General features: G+C 38.3%; 1 protein-coding gene across 1 annotated transcript; it reads right to left on the bottom strand.

The window, feature by feature from the left end:
• Positions 1–374: 374 nt before the first annotated feature.
• Positions 375–14596, bottom strand: LOC126823330 (protein AATF). The gene is made up of 13 exons (XM_050552105.2): positions 14009–14596; positions 12707–12871; positions 10684–10873; positions 9619–9761; positions 9203–9298; positions 8627–8764; positions 7594–7708; positions 6402–6617; positions 4635–4743; positions 2832–3091; positions 2228–2308; positions 1843–1914; positions 375–529 (listed from the first exon to the last, which is right to left on the bottom strand). The coding sequence occupies exons 1-13, from the start codon at positions 14088–14090 to the stop codon at positions 451–453; spliced, it is 1746 nt and encodes a 581-aa protein (XP_050408062.1). The 5' UTR covers positions 14091–14596; the 3' UTR covers positions 375–450.
• Between the last annotated feature and the right edge of the window lie 1523 nt (positions 14597–16119).

The raw sequence follows: 16119 nt of genomic DNA, 5'->3' as shown, positions 1-16119 counted from the left end.
TTAGGGAAGACCCCAGATTAAATGAAGGGCTGTCAATGTTGCTGTACTCGGATACATTGAACGGGAAGAATAGACACACTCCCTCAAAAGCTCAAGTATCAGAATCCAATCCAGCAATGGCCAGAGAGGGATTTCTCGGGCCATTGCTTCAGGAATATGTTAGAAACGATGCCTTTTGGTAAACAAAGAAATACGGTGAAAAATAGAAGGTAAAGGCTCCAAAATAGCCTTAGAACCGTTTGATTATTGTGATAGATTGTTACTATCACTATGCCTTCATGACAGACTTTCAATCAATTTCCGAGGCGACTCGAATAATGCTGCATGGCAATTAGGTAGAAAAAAAAAGAAAAAACACAAAATACAGGTTTTTAAGAAATATTTTAAATATTTTATTTTTTACACGTTTTTTTTAATTATTATTTTATTATTATTATTATATATTTAGAGTTATCTTCCCTTCGATGACTCATCACTGCCTTCTGGTAATTTAACTTTCTGACCAAATAAACTCTTATACAAATCATCCCTGAAACAGACAGATATAACTGAACTCTTATATAAATTATCCCGGAAACAGACAGATATAACTAAACTCTTATATAAATCATCTCTGAAACATACACAGATATAAATATAACATTATTGTTAATATCCTACACTCTGGGGAAAGATTTAAATATAACACTTTAATTGGCTTGTATAAAGGTGTATTGTCTTTACTGGTTAATTGTGACCTTAGAAGGGGGAGACCAGAGCGAATGGGGTATCATGTCCACCACACGCAAACTAGGTCATTTCAGGATTAATATATACATTCTTATTTCAATAATTCGCTTGCGCGGGGAGGTCTTTAGTAGTGGGAGGAAACTGACAAGGCTGATCAGGCCACCATACTCCTGCAAGCTTAGAAACGAAACCAGCCAGCTGATCCAATAACAGAGAGAGAGAGAGAGAGAGAAATGGGGTTTAACGTCCACTTGACACAAACTAGGTCATTTCGGGACTAACATATGGTTCAATTTTATTTCAATGATTCGCTTGCGCGTAGGGGTCTTTAGCAGTGGGAGGACCCGGAGAAAACCCACGAGGTTGGACAGGCGACCCTACTCCTTGTCACGTACAACCAGGGATTCGAAACCATGCCAGTTGACTCAATTACAGGCTTTATGATACAGTGCGCACGTGTTAACCATTCAGCCATCCAACCCCCCGATCCAATAACAGATCTTACTATGTTGTTAATCATATGGACTGTAGACTGTTTTAGATAACCACATGTCATAAACTATAACTGGTATGGACTATAGACTGTTTCAGATAAAGACAGGACAGTATAAAAGATATTGCAGTGCTTGTAGATAAAATCAGAATAGCTCCCCCCCACCCCACCCTACCCACACACACAATGCAAACTCAGTCATTTTGGACTGTTATTGCTAGGGATCTGAAATTTAAAAACAAATTGAACAGGATCTGCCTCTTGTGTCTTATTTCAATCAGAGAGTGAGAGAAATGGGTTTTAACATCCACTTGACACAAACTAGGTTATTTCGGGACTAACATATGGTTCAATTTTTTATTTTAATAATTCACTTGCGCATAGGGGTCATTAGCGGTGGGAGGAAACCGGAGGACCCAGAGAAAACCCACGAGGTTGGACAGGCAACCCTACTCCTTGTCACGTACAACCCGTGAATCAAAACCATGGCAGTTGACTCAATGATTGGCCTTATGATACAGCGTGAACCCGCTAACTACCCCCACCCGCTAACTACCCCCACCCTTATTTCAATCAAATATTACATATTTAATATTGAATATAATAATGTGTATATTTACCTGGCTTCGTCTGTCCAAGGTGAGTTATCTACAGGTGCCATAAAATTGATTAGTTTACTGTGTACATTATACCTATATATAAATAAACATAATACATTCATGAGAGAAAGAGAGAGAGAAATGGGGTTTAAGTCCACTCGATACAAACTAGGTCCTTTCGGGACTAACACATGGTTCAATTTTATTTCAATAATTCGCTTGCGCGTAGGGGTCTTTAGCAGACGTTGGACAGGCGACTCTACTCCTTGTCACGTACAACCGGGGAATCGAAAAACACTGCCAGTTAACACAATGACAGACCATATGATACAGCGCGCACATGCTAATGTGCTAACCATTCGGCCACCCAAACCCCTATTTAAAATAAACTGATACTGCAACTTACCGTAATTTTCTACCTTTACTAGCTTTAGTATCAACATGTCGTTTAACTTTTGTTCGACTTTTCTGTACCTCTAACCACTGTCTGTTGAAAACATTTATTTTAATATTTAGTTTTGATCGTTATAGTGCAATGACATCATACAATCAATTGAAATAAAATAGGTTGCCAGGCAACGAAACATACGCCCACAGCAGCTAAATCGTCCGAGTGGTCGACAAGATTTGTCGCATATTTATTCCTTTGGGATGTTATACAATTCAGAGGGCTATGAGGGGGGGGGGGGCCATACAAGAGGCTTTTGACCATATGACATCAGACATTTGATTAACCAATCAGGCTTGATGTTTCTAGTAGGATACCCACAGTTTTGTGCATCGCACGCCAAGAACTCGCTGCAACAGACCATTTCATTGGCTTATCCCTCACAATCCAGAACACAGGTTATATAACAACTCTTCCAGATCCTAGTATAGTAAAGACAAGTAAAACCAAATTTTGAACTATAAAAAACAAACCGAATTAGGGTCTGTGTTTTAATCTGATTGACTCACAAGCAAACAACCCGTGTGGAACATTTTAGCCTAAACACAAGATATTAATTTACCTTCCTAAAGCCAATGGATCATCAATCTCCGATGATTTTCTATCAATAAATTCCCGTAACATGTGATGGTAGAAATCGCTATCATCAAATATTTCTACATCGTAATCGTTGACAGGTGCTGCCACCGGTCTGTCCATCTCCACATCTTCGGGAGGTAACTCTTGTTCTTCAGGTCGGTTTTCTTCTGTCGTTCCCAACACCCGATAATCTGATCTCTTCAACTGCGTTCTTCTGATTAATCTTTCCTTATCACTCATAATCTGGAGAAAATATACAAATATGTATTTAGTCATTGAACTGGATAAACACCATTCACAATTTTAGTGAATACATTTACCGTTTATTACTTAGCTACATTCTAACTAGGCTTCTTTACTCTTTAACAAGCGATAACTGTTTATTACTGAGCGACGTTTTAACTAGGCTACTTTACTTTTTATCAAGTAATTACTCATTATAACTGATCAACGTTTCAACTAGGCTTCCCTAGTTTTAACAAGCGATAACTGTTTATCACTGAGCGACGTTTCAACTAGGCTACTTTACTTTATATCAAGTAATTACTCATTATTACTGATCAACATTTCAACTAGGCTTCCCTAGTTTTAACAAGCGATAACTGTTTATCACTGAGCAACGTTTCAACTAGGCTACTGTACTTTTTATCAAGCAATTACTCATTATTGTTTTCACTAGGCTTATCTAGTCCTTTATCAAGTAATTACTATTTATTACTTATCGTCTTTTTAACTAGGCTTCTTTTATCTTTATCAAGTAACTACTGTTTATCACTGAGTGAAATGAAATGAAATGAAATGGGGTTTAACGTCCTACTGTTCTGCTCCGAACTGGGCTAATGAAGACGGGCATACACCATACAGTTTGCTATGAGGGAAATTTTGCCCGAACAGCGGCACTACGGCCTACTCTTATATCGAATTCCAACTGCCAGGGGATCTTTTATGTGCACGCCAATGTGTACACAGGACCTCGGTTTTTCGTCCCATCCAAACGACTAGACAGCTGTCCTTGTCAGGCCCTTCGTCCTGCATCACTGACAAGGGGGAACCACGCCGGAAAATCTGGATGAACTTTCTCGGCCAATGCAGGGATCGAACACCCGACCCAGCGTCTTACCCACTTAACCACGTGATCCCCCTATCACTGAGCGACGTTTCAACCTGGCTTACCTACTCTTTATTAAGCAACTGCTGATCAGTTTGTCTTCGCTAGTCTTTACCACAAAACTACTGTTTATTACTGAGTGATGTTTCTATAGGTTTCTCTTATCCAGTGATTCTCAACCAGTGAGATCTACCTAGTGTGCCGTAAAATTTTGAACGGCACACTGAGAAAATGTGAAAAACCAGTGATCCCAATTGAGTATTCACTGGTGTCTGCTGATAAGATCATAGCTGTTTTTTCTTTATTTAGTTCGAGTCATTCAATATGTCTATAATTAGTCTCTGTCTATGGTTGTATTCCGTCTGACTTACCATGGTTTTAATTTGCAAAATTTTAGTATTTTTCATATATATTTAGCCAGGTGTGCCGCTATTCTTTTCATGTGTTCCAAGGTGCGCCGTTGGCAAAAAAGGGTTTAGAACCACTGTTCTAGTCTGAATACATATACTGTTTATTACTGATAAACTTTTCAACTAGGCTTATCTCGTCTTTATCAAGTGACAATTGTTGAGCGATGTTTCAACTAGGCTTCCGTAATAAAAACTGACCCATGTATCATCTCTGTACACATTGCTGTCAAAAATGTCAATATATATTTTATCTAGACGAATTACATACCTGTTGTATTTGTTTTAAAACTGACTGATTAAAGGCACCAAAACCCTTCCCTTTTATCTTTCCAGATACCAACTGAGTTTTACTGTTCCATTTAGTGATAGTATCATTTCTGAAATAAACCAGGATATTCATGTTATTATCTCAAATAACCAAAGTTTAAAACTGATTTAGTACAAATACTTGATGAGAGGGAGAGAGAGAAATGGGGTTTAACATCCACTTGACACAAACTAGGTCATTTCGGAACTAACACATGGTTTAATTCTATTTCAATAATTCGTTTGCACATAGGGGTCTTTAGCAGTGGGAGGAAACCGGAGGACCCGGAGAAAACCCACGAGGTTGGACAGGCGACCCTATTCCTTGTCACATACAACCAGGGAATCGAAACCCCGCCAGTTGACTCAATGTGCTAACCATTCGGCCCAAATACTTGATGAACCTGTAACATGGAAATATCTATTCAAGAAATGTTGAAATCATGAATTTAGCTCCTTTAAAGGCTCAATACCACTCTTGTTGTAACTGAATAAATATGTCCCAATCTTTATTCTGGTCAACAAATTGTACTATTTTACAATATTCCAATTAATTAATGATACAAATTTCATCTTAACACACCTAATTTAAAAAATTAGAAAAATTCAACTAAATGATTTGAAAAGCCTGACGTAAACCTTTTCAAATGTGACTTGGATTTAAAAATATTTTTGAACCCTCTGGACAAGTAAAATAGGATTTAATGGATAATTTACACAACAGGTAGGACACTTAAACATCTAATACTTAGAATAAGGCTAATATTTATTTACTGGAGCTGTCAAGCCAGCAAGAGTGTTATTGTCCCTTTAATCACAGGTCCTGACATCTGACCAATAAGAGAAATGAAATGGGGTTTAATGTCCTATTTTTTTGTACTATGTCTGGACTCTTTATTTGGAATTCCAATAGTCAAGGGGTCTTTTACGTGCTATTCAATGTGTACACAGGACATATGACCGACTAGACACAGTGGTTTACTAGGCTCTCCGTTCTGCACCACTCACACACGGGGGAAACTACATCGGAATATTTGGTGGAGATTTCCCAGGCAGCGCAGTGATTGAGAGAGACAAACCAGGTTATTTCGCTTGCACATAGTAGTCTTTAACAGTGGGAGGAAATCAGAGGACCCAGAGAAAACCTACGAGGTTGACAGGCACGAACAACCGGGGAATCAAAACCATGCCAGTTGACTCAATGACAGACTTTATGATACAACGGACATGCGTTAACCATATACCCCTTGCCATGATTGAACCCAGGGTTTCATGGTTAGTGGCTTTCATGTCCGATCAGACTATGCCATAGAAATATAAAAACTAACTAACAATGGTGTTTTTAATGACAGTTGTTATCAATTATTGTCTTGATGCGCACCTGGACAAAAGTTAAAATGTCATGTTCAACCCAAAGATATTAGAATCCTAAAATTTGATGATTAATCAATCGAATCTGGAAGAGTTGTGTCTATTACCCGCATGCCATGCACGGAACTGTGGGTAAACCACTAGAAACGCCAACGCAGGTTGATTAATCAATGTCTGACGTCATAGGGTCAAAAGCAGCTCGTATGACCCCTGACACAACCTTTGAGTACAACTTGTCAGATCTTCATGTAGTGTTGGCCATAGAAAGTATAAAAAACCAAAACGAAATATAGATCTGAATTTTAATAAGATTGATAATTAGTTAACTGATAATCGCATCGTTTAGTGAATACACTACCTGTATGTTTGGAAGTCTGTATGTCGTTTCGCTAGGAATTCAGGATATTCATCTAAAGGTATTTTTCTCTTTGTACCTGTGACAAGTAGCGGAGTGGGCTTCTTAGACGCTGATTTATTCGCTTGACCATCTTCTTCCTCGCTAGTTATCTCCTCGTCGTCTTCAATACTCATTTTAATATCATCTTCATCACCATCATCATCTTCTTCTCGTGTACTGAAAAATACTTCCATAATCAACAACAGAACATCTGATGGACAAAACACAGGATTCTCCGTATCTTAAACATGCATTATGCAAGAGCTAAATCTGCCTATTGCAGGTCTTTCTTTAGGCCTGAAATGTTTTCTAAAGTATTAATTAGACATTCATTAACTGATCCAAGCCTTAATCAACTCTCGATGGCATCAGAATTCTCCGATATTAAATAGATTAGAATGGTTCAGCGATAATTTGATTTAATCAAATATGGAGGACCGAGGCTTAGCTTCGGTCAAACCTTCAAAGGCTAATATCTTCGTTTGCAATAGAGTAATTTGAATGAAATTTTCAAATTATTCATTTTACATCATCTACTTTCGAACTATAATAGCAAGAATGGCTAGTTCTTTATCTAAATCTTACATAATGTATCTTTAATATATGTTAATTATTGAAATGAAATTGGGTTTAACATTTTAATGACTGAGCTACTCCTGCTCCCCTGTTAAACCTAGCAGGAAAGAGAGGGACCAAATGGATTAATGAAGATGACATATTCCATGAAGTGTACTATCAATGAAAGTTTGCCCAGACGACAGTTTCTGGTTTGAGACCTGAATTATTCATCAAGTTTTTGTGTCCTTGAAGAAGACAGGTCATCCCTGTTTTCCAGTCTACCCAGCCGTATATGGAAACCGGTAGGATGGCGTACGCACCAAAAGTGCTCAGTAGTAAAGGGAGGTAATTAGGCTTTACCTGTATCTTAGAGACGAGACAATAATTGTATCTCGCATTTCTGCCTTTATCGAATTCAAAGTATTTTGTACTCAGTTTCACATTGTCGTGCAGGACAGAGGGCGTGGCAAGAAACAGCAACTTGTTGTTTGGTTGGTTTGAAAAACAGGAGTTTCTGTCTACATATTGGAGAGAACTAAAAGAAATTTCTGATCCATGTAATTGAGCTGTTGATTATATAATGAACAAATCTTACTGTTGTTGTTGTTGATTTTTGTCGGAAACTATTTGTTTAGTTGCTGGATTCTGTAGAAGTAATAACGTCTGTAGTTGAACCAGTTTCTCCAACAGAGTTCGTAGTTCACATTGCGCTGAAAAGGTACAAGTTATCTATACTAATATTTGTGACTGCCGTTTGTTTGTCCGTCTATTCAGGTTTGGCTATCCCAAGGGGCTGAAATTTGGTTTATAGGGGTAGCTCGGACATGGGAGTAATATAGGCGTGGTGGCGATGCATACCGCTTCTGGAGTGATACTACTTTCGGTTCCTGGGAACAACCAATGCAGTGTTGTTTCTTCCGCTAGTTATGTAATACAATGAAATGAATTGAGGTTTAATGTCATACATTCCCATACCAACTGGGCTAATGATAGTGGTATTTCAGCCTATTCTTTATTGAATTCCAACTCCCAAGGGTTCTTTTACATGTATGCCAACTTGTACATAATTTTTTACCCCATCCAAATGACTAGATTTTATTACTTGACATTCTAAGAATAATAATTTGATTTGAAAGTATTTTCGTGGTTTATTACTTTCAACAATGTCTTTGTGTTGTGTGTTTGTCTTAGTGTTGTGTGTTTGTCTTAGTGGCTTTTGTTTGTACAGGTACCGTGCGATTCTCTTACTCTTACTATTCAAGGGGCCATAGTTCATTTACTATACATGGGGCCACAGAGCATTTACTATACAAGGGGCCACAGAGCATTTACTATACAAGGGGCCACAGAGCATTTACTATACAGGGGGATACAGTGTATTTACTATCCAAGGGAATACAGTGTATTTACTATACAAGGAGCCACAGAGCATTTACTATACAAGGGGATACAGAGCATTTACTATACAAGGGGATACAGCGTATTTACTATACAAGGGGCCACAGAGCATTTACTATACAAGGCGATACAGTGTATTTACTATACAAGGGGCCAAGGAGCATTTACTTTACAAAGGGAAACAGTGTATTTAAACAATATGTTATCTGGTAGAATACAGTCTATGTTACCTTCAGTAGCAAGATTATCAAAGTTTTCTCCACCCAGTTTATTAAAGAGTGACCAGATAGAAGGCTGTGGTAGTTGATTTATAGATGATACAGTCTTCTGTAGTTTTATACGAGTCTCTAGTAAACCATCCCATATACCTACAATAAATAAATAAAATAAGAGTTTAACGTCCTACTTTTCCAACTGTCAAAAGTTCCTTTAGTGTTCTCCAATATGTAGACAGCCTCGTTTTTTTTAACCCATCCAAACAACTAGTTGTTGTTCCTTGCCAAAATACAGGACAGAACACCAAGGGACCGCATGACTCGATTGTAAAGGACAGAGAGGTACCACACGACCTAATGGTAAAGGACAAAACACCAAGGTGTGCAGCTTTACTAATAATACAGTAATTATAGAAGAGCCATTGTTCCAAATTTCAAGCATCATGTACAACTATTGATTTGATGTAGAAGTGGTCGAGATTAAAAATATTTACAAGATCTTGTTAATTAGGTAGAGATGATAGATTTAAAGTTATTAAAGAAAAGGGCAGGAAACAGAAGCAAAGGGTAAAATATTTAACAAAAACAAACCTAATTGATTTTTAGCATGTTTGCCCTTTTCCACTTCTTCACTGGCAGCCGCTGGCGTAGAAAACTGTTTTATACCGGACTCTTTACCATCTTTATCTGAAATAATCATAACACTACTGTTAGTAAAATTAGAACCCACAGAATAAAATAGGGCTTAATATATTGTCAGTACAAGAATGGTCGTTTCTATGGTTACGTATGCACTACAAGATGGCAGAATTACCATCTACTTACCTTAGAATCCCAACTGTCAAGGGATATGTCACATACACTACCAATTTGTACACAAGACCTTGGCTTTTGGCCCTATACAAACAATGACAACCAGGATCTTTTTCTTCTCTGTCCATATCATGAAATTATTGTTATCTTTTAGCCTTACAGTTTGTTTCGTATTGCAGTGATATGTCACTTACTAATTTTCTTTTCTTCTTGAACATCATCATCATCCTCCTCATCACTCATTTCTTCATCATCATCATCATCTCCTTCGTCATCATCATCTTCTTCCTCATCACCTTCTTCGCCGTATTTGCCATAATCGCCATCACCTTCAAAACTAAAGTATAAGAACATACATGTAGCACTATGACAACCAGTGAGAAATGAGATTTAACATCCACTTGACACAAACTAGGTCATTTCGATTGCACATAGGGGTCATTAGCAGTGGGAGGAAACCGGAGAACGAGGAGAAAACCCACAAGGTTGGACAGGCGACCCCTACTTCTTGTTACAGAGTGGCTATTGTTACGACAAGTTTAGAATGAATTCCAAAATGGCTGCCAATCTCCCCAACACCAGCTTTGAAAAAGGAGCAGTATTTTCAACGTTTTCAGAACTAAAGGCAGCAATTAAGAGATGGGAAGGGTTATGGTTAGGGTTAGGACTATTTATACAACTATTCAGTTTTTAACTTCGCCGATGGAGGGCTGTGAAAGCATCGTCGTAACAATAGCCTGAGAACTATTTTTACGACTCGTCATAACAATAGCCACTGCCTTCTTGTTATGCGCAAGTTGGGAATGAAATTTAGCCAGTTAATTCAATAACAGATCTTATGATCTAAAGCCTAAAGCGCATATATTAGAACATTCAGCCCCCACCACTCCACCATAGACAGACATAACAACAATCATTTCAGATGTGGAACATAAACCTTTTAAACTTATCTAATTTCTTTGTAATATTTTTGAAAATAGATCCTTTATATACATGTAACTTTGTTTATTTACAAAATGTAGGACTTGAGGAAAAAGAGGGTTGTTATACCAAGTCCTTTATGCTAACCATAAACACCCTAATCGAGTAAATTAATAAAATGAAATTGTAACATATAGTTAGTGGTCATAAAAAAGTCTGCCATACATATAAAAAATTTTTTTTCTTATCTTGAAGTTATGAGGACCGGAATATTATACAATGCAGTGTGCTATGAGTACTGGGATATTATACAATGCAATGTGCTATTTTTAAATTACCTAAATTCCTTTTTCGCTTGTTGTATTTTTGTCTTAAAATTTTCTACTGCTTCTTTATCATCACCACTATCAATGTCAATTTCGTCGTCATCATCCTCCTCCTCCTCATCATCATCGACTGACTGGCCACTATCATCTGAATCAATAGCTTCTCTCAGAGCGTCTAATGCTAGGCTATCAATTTCTTCATCTGTTATAAAACAAACAAAATAATGAAGATCTCTGGAGATCAGATGAATGAATAGAAAAAACAATTGAAGTCCTTTAAACTCAATACTTTAGTTAAAGTAGCTAAGTCTCTTAACTCAATATCATCAAAAATCTTTGACATTGAAAACACGAATTATTTGTCAATTCAAATCAACATTGGTCTTGTGATCTTACAGGGAAAAGATTGGCTTCTGATATCCAATATTCAAGACAAAATAAACATTTTACCATTGGTACACAAATCCTTTACCATAATGCGTTTCAGCGCCATTTGGAACAAGAAACTCAAAGAACGTGGCTAAACATATTCAACAAGTCATGTCAAATGGTGACGCTATATTCTTAACTGGAGAGCATGCGCAATAAATACCATCGGTGTAGACTGGAATAACCAGCAGCTAAAGATTGTCATTTAATTGAGACTTTGGCGCATTTCGCCGAACATAACTGATTAGAAATTACAGTAAAAACAGAAACGATTGAATGTAAATCAGTTTATATACATTCATATTACATTATTATATGCGTTGCGACCCATTTGTGTCAATTTCTAGGTCCCAAATATTAGCGATTTACCTCCTTTAAGTCATTTTGAAACTAACATAACATCCTACTGTTCTGCACTGACTTTTCTAATGAGGATGGGCATACATCATACAGTATGCCCAGACCATAGTACTACAGTCTACTCTTATTCCACATTCTAACTGTCAAGGATTCTTTTACATGGGACCTCAAATTTTTCATCCCATTTGAACAAATATAAGTTGTTCTTTGTCGGGCCCTCCATGGGGGAATCATGGCGGAAAATCCTGATGAACTTTTTCAGCCAACACATAGATCGAAGACGGGACCCCAATTAGCCACCACATTCTATTTACTATGGTCAAGTGTGCAATGCATGGAAGGAAATGAAATGAAATGGGGTTTAACATCCTACTGTTCTGCTCCTATACTGGGCTAATGAAGATGGCATACGCCATGCAGTGTGCTATAAGGGAAATTTTGCCTACTCTTATATCGAATTCCAACTGCCAAGGGATCTTTTACGTGCATTCCAATGTATACACGGGACCTTGGTTTTTCGTAACATCCAAAGGACAAGACAGCTGTCCTCGTCAGGCCCTCCGTTCTGCACCACTGAAAAGGGGGAACCACGCCGGAACTTTCTCGGCCAATGCAGGGATCAAACACCCGACCTCCAGGATGCAGTGAAAACCCACGAGGTTGGACGGTCGACCCTACTCCTTTTCAAATACAAGCGGGGAATCGACACCATGCCACTTGACTCAATGACAGACCTTATGATGTTAATGATTTATCAACTACCCAAGCCCCCTGTGTCCAATGAACAAGCATGTCAAGTTTCATGTCAGTTGTACTTGGCAGCCTTAGTAAAGGCTTTCTTGAAAAGCATCACTCGCACCCGCCAACCAAGAAGAACAATAAGGTGAGCAGCAATTGAGGCCCAGTTCCTAGTCCAGTGATTCTCAACCACTGTGCCGCGAGATCTTCCTAAGTGTGCCGCGAAATTCCGAATGGGCACACTAAGAAAATATCTAACTAAAGAAGCCAGCTAAGTTCATAGCTGTGCTTTTCTTTATTTAGCTGGAGTCATTCTATAAATATATTCTGTGTCTATGGTTGTATGCCGTCTATGACTTGCCATGTTTTTATTTTGCAAAATTCAAATATTTTTCATATATATTTAGCCAGGTGTGCCGCTATTTTTTTATGTGTTCCAAGGTGTGCCATTGGCATAAAAAGGTTGAAACCACTGTCCTAGTCTAATAATATCAACAAGTCATCTCACCTGAAAACTCATCATTTCGGAGCTTTTTGCGAGAAGTTCTTTTGCCTGAATATTTAGAATCATCTTCATCTAATAGAGCTGTTGATTTGGTTCTAAGACTACTTCTTGTAGAAATATTGAGGCTATCATCTTTCTCATCCTTTTCAGCTAACTTTGCTACAGTTACTGAAATATAATGGTAATGATCAAAATTTATATATTATTACACTTTTAAGTTTTACTATAACTTTATATTCTCATTTTATGGAGTGTTCTAACTATTGGTCTCTGATCGAAATGAAGTATGAAGTTGGGTTAATGTCTTACTTTCTGCATCAACTGGGCTAATGACATGCAGTGTGCTATGAGGTAAATTTTTGCCCAGACAGTGGTGCCAATGTCTACCCTTATTTCAATTACCAAATGTTGAGGGATCTTGAATGTGCTGCATATGGTATAAGCTTATGCAGGACCTCAAATTTTCTTCACATCTGAATGACTAGCCACTTTTCCTTGCCAGGCCATTCAGTCTGCACCTTTGACAAGGGGGGGGGGGGGGAACCTGGCTGTAAAATCCTGAGGACCAAAAAGCTTGGCCAACATCGAGATTGAACCTAGGAACTCCTGAACCTGGTTAATGTGCTGTCAACATGCTGCAGGACCTCTGGTTTTCATCACATTCGAGCGAATAGACGCAGCAGTGAAAAGGGGAATGTTTTTTAGCCAACACTGAGAATGAACACAGGACCTTCTGGTTAGTGAGCCAGTGCTTTCTCACTAAGTCACAGTGGCCCCCCAGGTCTTAACAGATGTCCAGTGTGTGAATAACACAGAATGTAGGCCTATCCTCCCTGGCAGCCCTTGGTTATAAATTTTTCCTACGACTAGCAATTTGACATATGGATCCGATGTCAGACGAATTATACTGTGACTAGCGTCTAGTATTTTAACTTTTTATGGGGTCCATAAATCTCTTTGACAATGAGTGAATGACAGAATTTTATTATTACATGTATGTTGGAAAAAAAACCCCAAGAAAATGACAATTTATTTTAAAAAAAAAGACACGTCTGTATTGTTGTTGAAGAGCAGCAACAAAATTTAAATTTTTAATAAATTTGGCGAAGACGGTATATTAAAAATTATGACGAAATAAACAAATGCAGTGATCACAGCTGATTATAAACAAAACCACGTGTTTGCAAAATAACTTGAAATTGACGTTCACGTGTGACCATGGACCAATAACTTGGCTATGGTTTGATTTCCCTGGCAACATAATTTCATACAGAACAATATTTTCAAATGAAAATTCTCACTTACAATCTAACGTGTCCTGTTCAGGATCATGGAAAACTGGAGTTGTATCGGCTAACTTGGCTAATTTCTCACTCAGGGAAGCCATCTTGGCCAAAATACGAGAATAAAATTGTTATCTAATGATTTTAGCTTTAGAAAACACAGATGCAGTCTATAAATTAGGCAATAATGTAATTTTGTCTTCATATTTCATTATCTAATATCAAATTTCGTGGTAATTGAATTAGATGAGTCTAAAAGAGAATTTGAAACAAATTCGAAACTAATTCTTTTAAAGTTGTCTCCCTTTGAGGCGGTTCTGTATTGAGGATTCAGGGAGTCAATAGCCCTTTTGTTCATATTATTAATAAACAGAGAGAGAAATGGTGTTTAACGTCCACTCGCCACAGATTAGGTCATTTCGGGACTAACTTATGGTAAAATTAAATTTCAGATAATTCCTTTGCAAGCATTGGGGTAAGTAGCAGTGCCAATGGGAGAAAACTGGAAGACCCAGAGAAAACCCACGAGGTTTGGACAGTCGACCCTACTCCTTGTCACGAACAAGCTGGGGATCGAAACCTTGAGATTGGGGCTTTGGTCTCGGATGAGAAATTACTGGTAGCCTAAGTGCATGCTGACTATAACCAGGTGGTCCCAGGCGCGGATCCAGGAATTTTTGCAGGAGGGGGTTTGCCAGGTTCCTGAGAAAATGTATATCCCTCCACCACCCCCCACCCCCCCTTGGCTTGAAATTTTTTGAGAAATACATGGTCTCTATTGTCATTTTGTCGTATATACATACACATTGAGCTTTTTAAACAGAGAAATTCAACATCCTGTTTGACGTCAAGTTTTATTATGAATTAATACGATGACATTGTGATTCAATTTAATTATTGATGCAAAGCATTAATTTTGATATCACATATATCATTATCTCGCGCTTTGAGTGCCCATCCTGTCGCACCATCTGACGATATAGGATAAAGCACAATTATGACACTTTTCTCACCAAAAAAGTTGTTTTACAAAAAAATTTTTTATCTAGCTGAGCACCCCCCAGGGGGGACCCCCCAAACCCCCCTTCTGAATCTGCCCCTGGGTCCTGTTTTCGATCCCTCCCTGTGTTAGCCAAGAAATGGTGGCTCAATTAGAAAGATGCAGACACAATAACCAGAAGGTCCAGGATTCAAACCCGGTGTTGGCTGAGAAACTTTCTCAGGACTTTCTCCGTCTAAGAGATGTAAGATGGAGGGCGTGTCTAATTTCAGAAACTAGGCACATCGTAGTTAGTACTCCCAAAGGACAATTGGGCTTCCCAGATCGTATTCGAACTATATCGCAATTTTGCGGGGGAGTAATTACCACCGTTTGCAAACTTTCATTTGTGAGATGGTGAATCTAAAGTGACCAGTGATGAATGAGATGAGAACATACATCAAAAAGATCGCTCGAAAAATGTGGGTTGACAAAATATAGGCTAGCTTTTGCTGACCAACGGTTTCTTGTGCCACTGTGCAGGAGTTACTGACAAACTAGTGAAAATTCCATAAAACTTCTGTTTATAAATCAGAACCCCCCCCCCCCTGACATTCTGAAAACACCTCTGATTTAGCTCACTAGGATCTTGGTGCAAAATATAAATTTTAATGATGGTAATTAGTGAGTAAGAGGCTGGCTCGCTAACTCAGAGGCCTCGGGTTCGCTCCCGGTGTTGGCCGAGAAAGTTTCTTAAGATTTTCCAGCGTATCTTCCGTTTGTTAGTTGTTGAGGACGGAGAGGTTGACAAGGAGCAGTGTCTAGTCATTAGGATGGAACGGAAAAAAAAGGTCCTGCGTACTTATTGGAGTACACGTAAAAAAAACTTTGACCGATGGAATTCGAAAAAAGTGTAGACTGTAGTGCTGTTGCTGTCTGGGAAAATTATCCCCCATAGCACACTGTATGACCTATGCCCGTCTTCCTTAGCCCAGATGGTGAAGCAAAGTAGGCCCTTTAACAGTTAAACCCCATTTCAAGTGGCACATGAGTATATGTACTTGTGCACTCCCTGTATGCACGTCTTCATTAGCCCAACTGGTGCATAATAGTAGGACGTTAAACCCCATTTCAAGTTGTGGTACAAAACATCA

This window comes from Patella vulgata, chromosome 6 (assembly GCF_932274485.2).
Source record: "Patella vulgata chromosome 6, xgPatVulg1.2, whole genome shotgun sequence".
NCBI classification, from domain to species: domain Eukaryota; kingdom Metazoa; phylum Mollusca; class Gastropoda; family Patellidae; genus Patella; species Patella vulgata.
Note: the sequence above shows the minus strand (reverse complement) of the source record. Positions and strands in the feature narration are given on the sequence as shown.

Bases quoted from the DNA above. Each gene is read 5' to 3' on its own strand.
- LOC126823330 (XM_050552105.2), bottom strand. From the start codon at position 14,090: ATGGCTTCCCTGAGTGAGAAATTAGCCAAGTTAGCCGATACAACTCCA. The intron at 4,744-6,401 runs GTAGTGTATTCA...GGTTTATTTCAG, and splicing joins ACAGACTTCCAAACATACAG to AAATGATACTATCACTAAAT. The intron at 1,915-2,227 runs GTAAGTTGCAGT...ATTTATATATAG, and splicing joins AGTAAAGGTAGAAAATTACG to GTATAATGTACACAGTAAAC.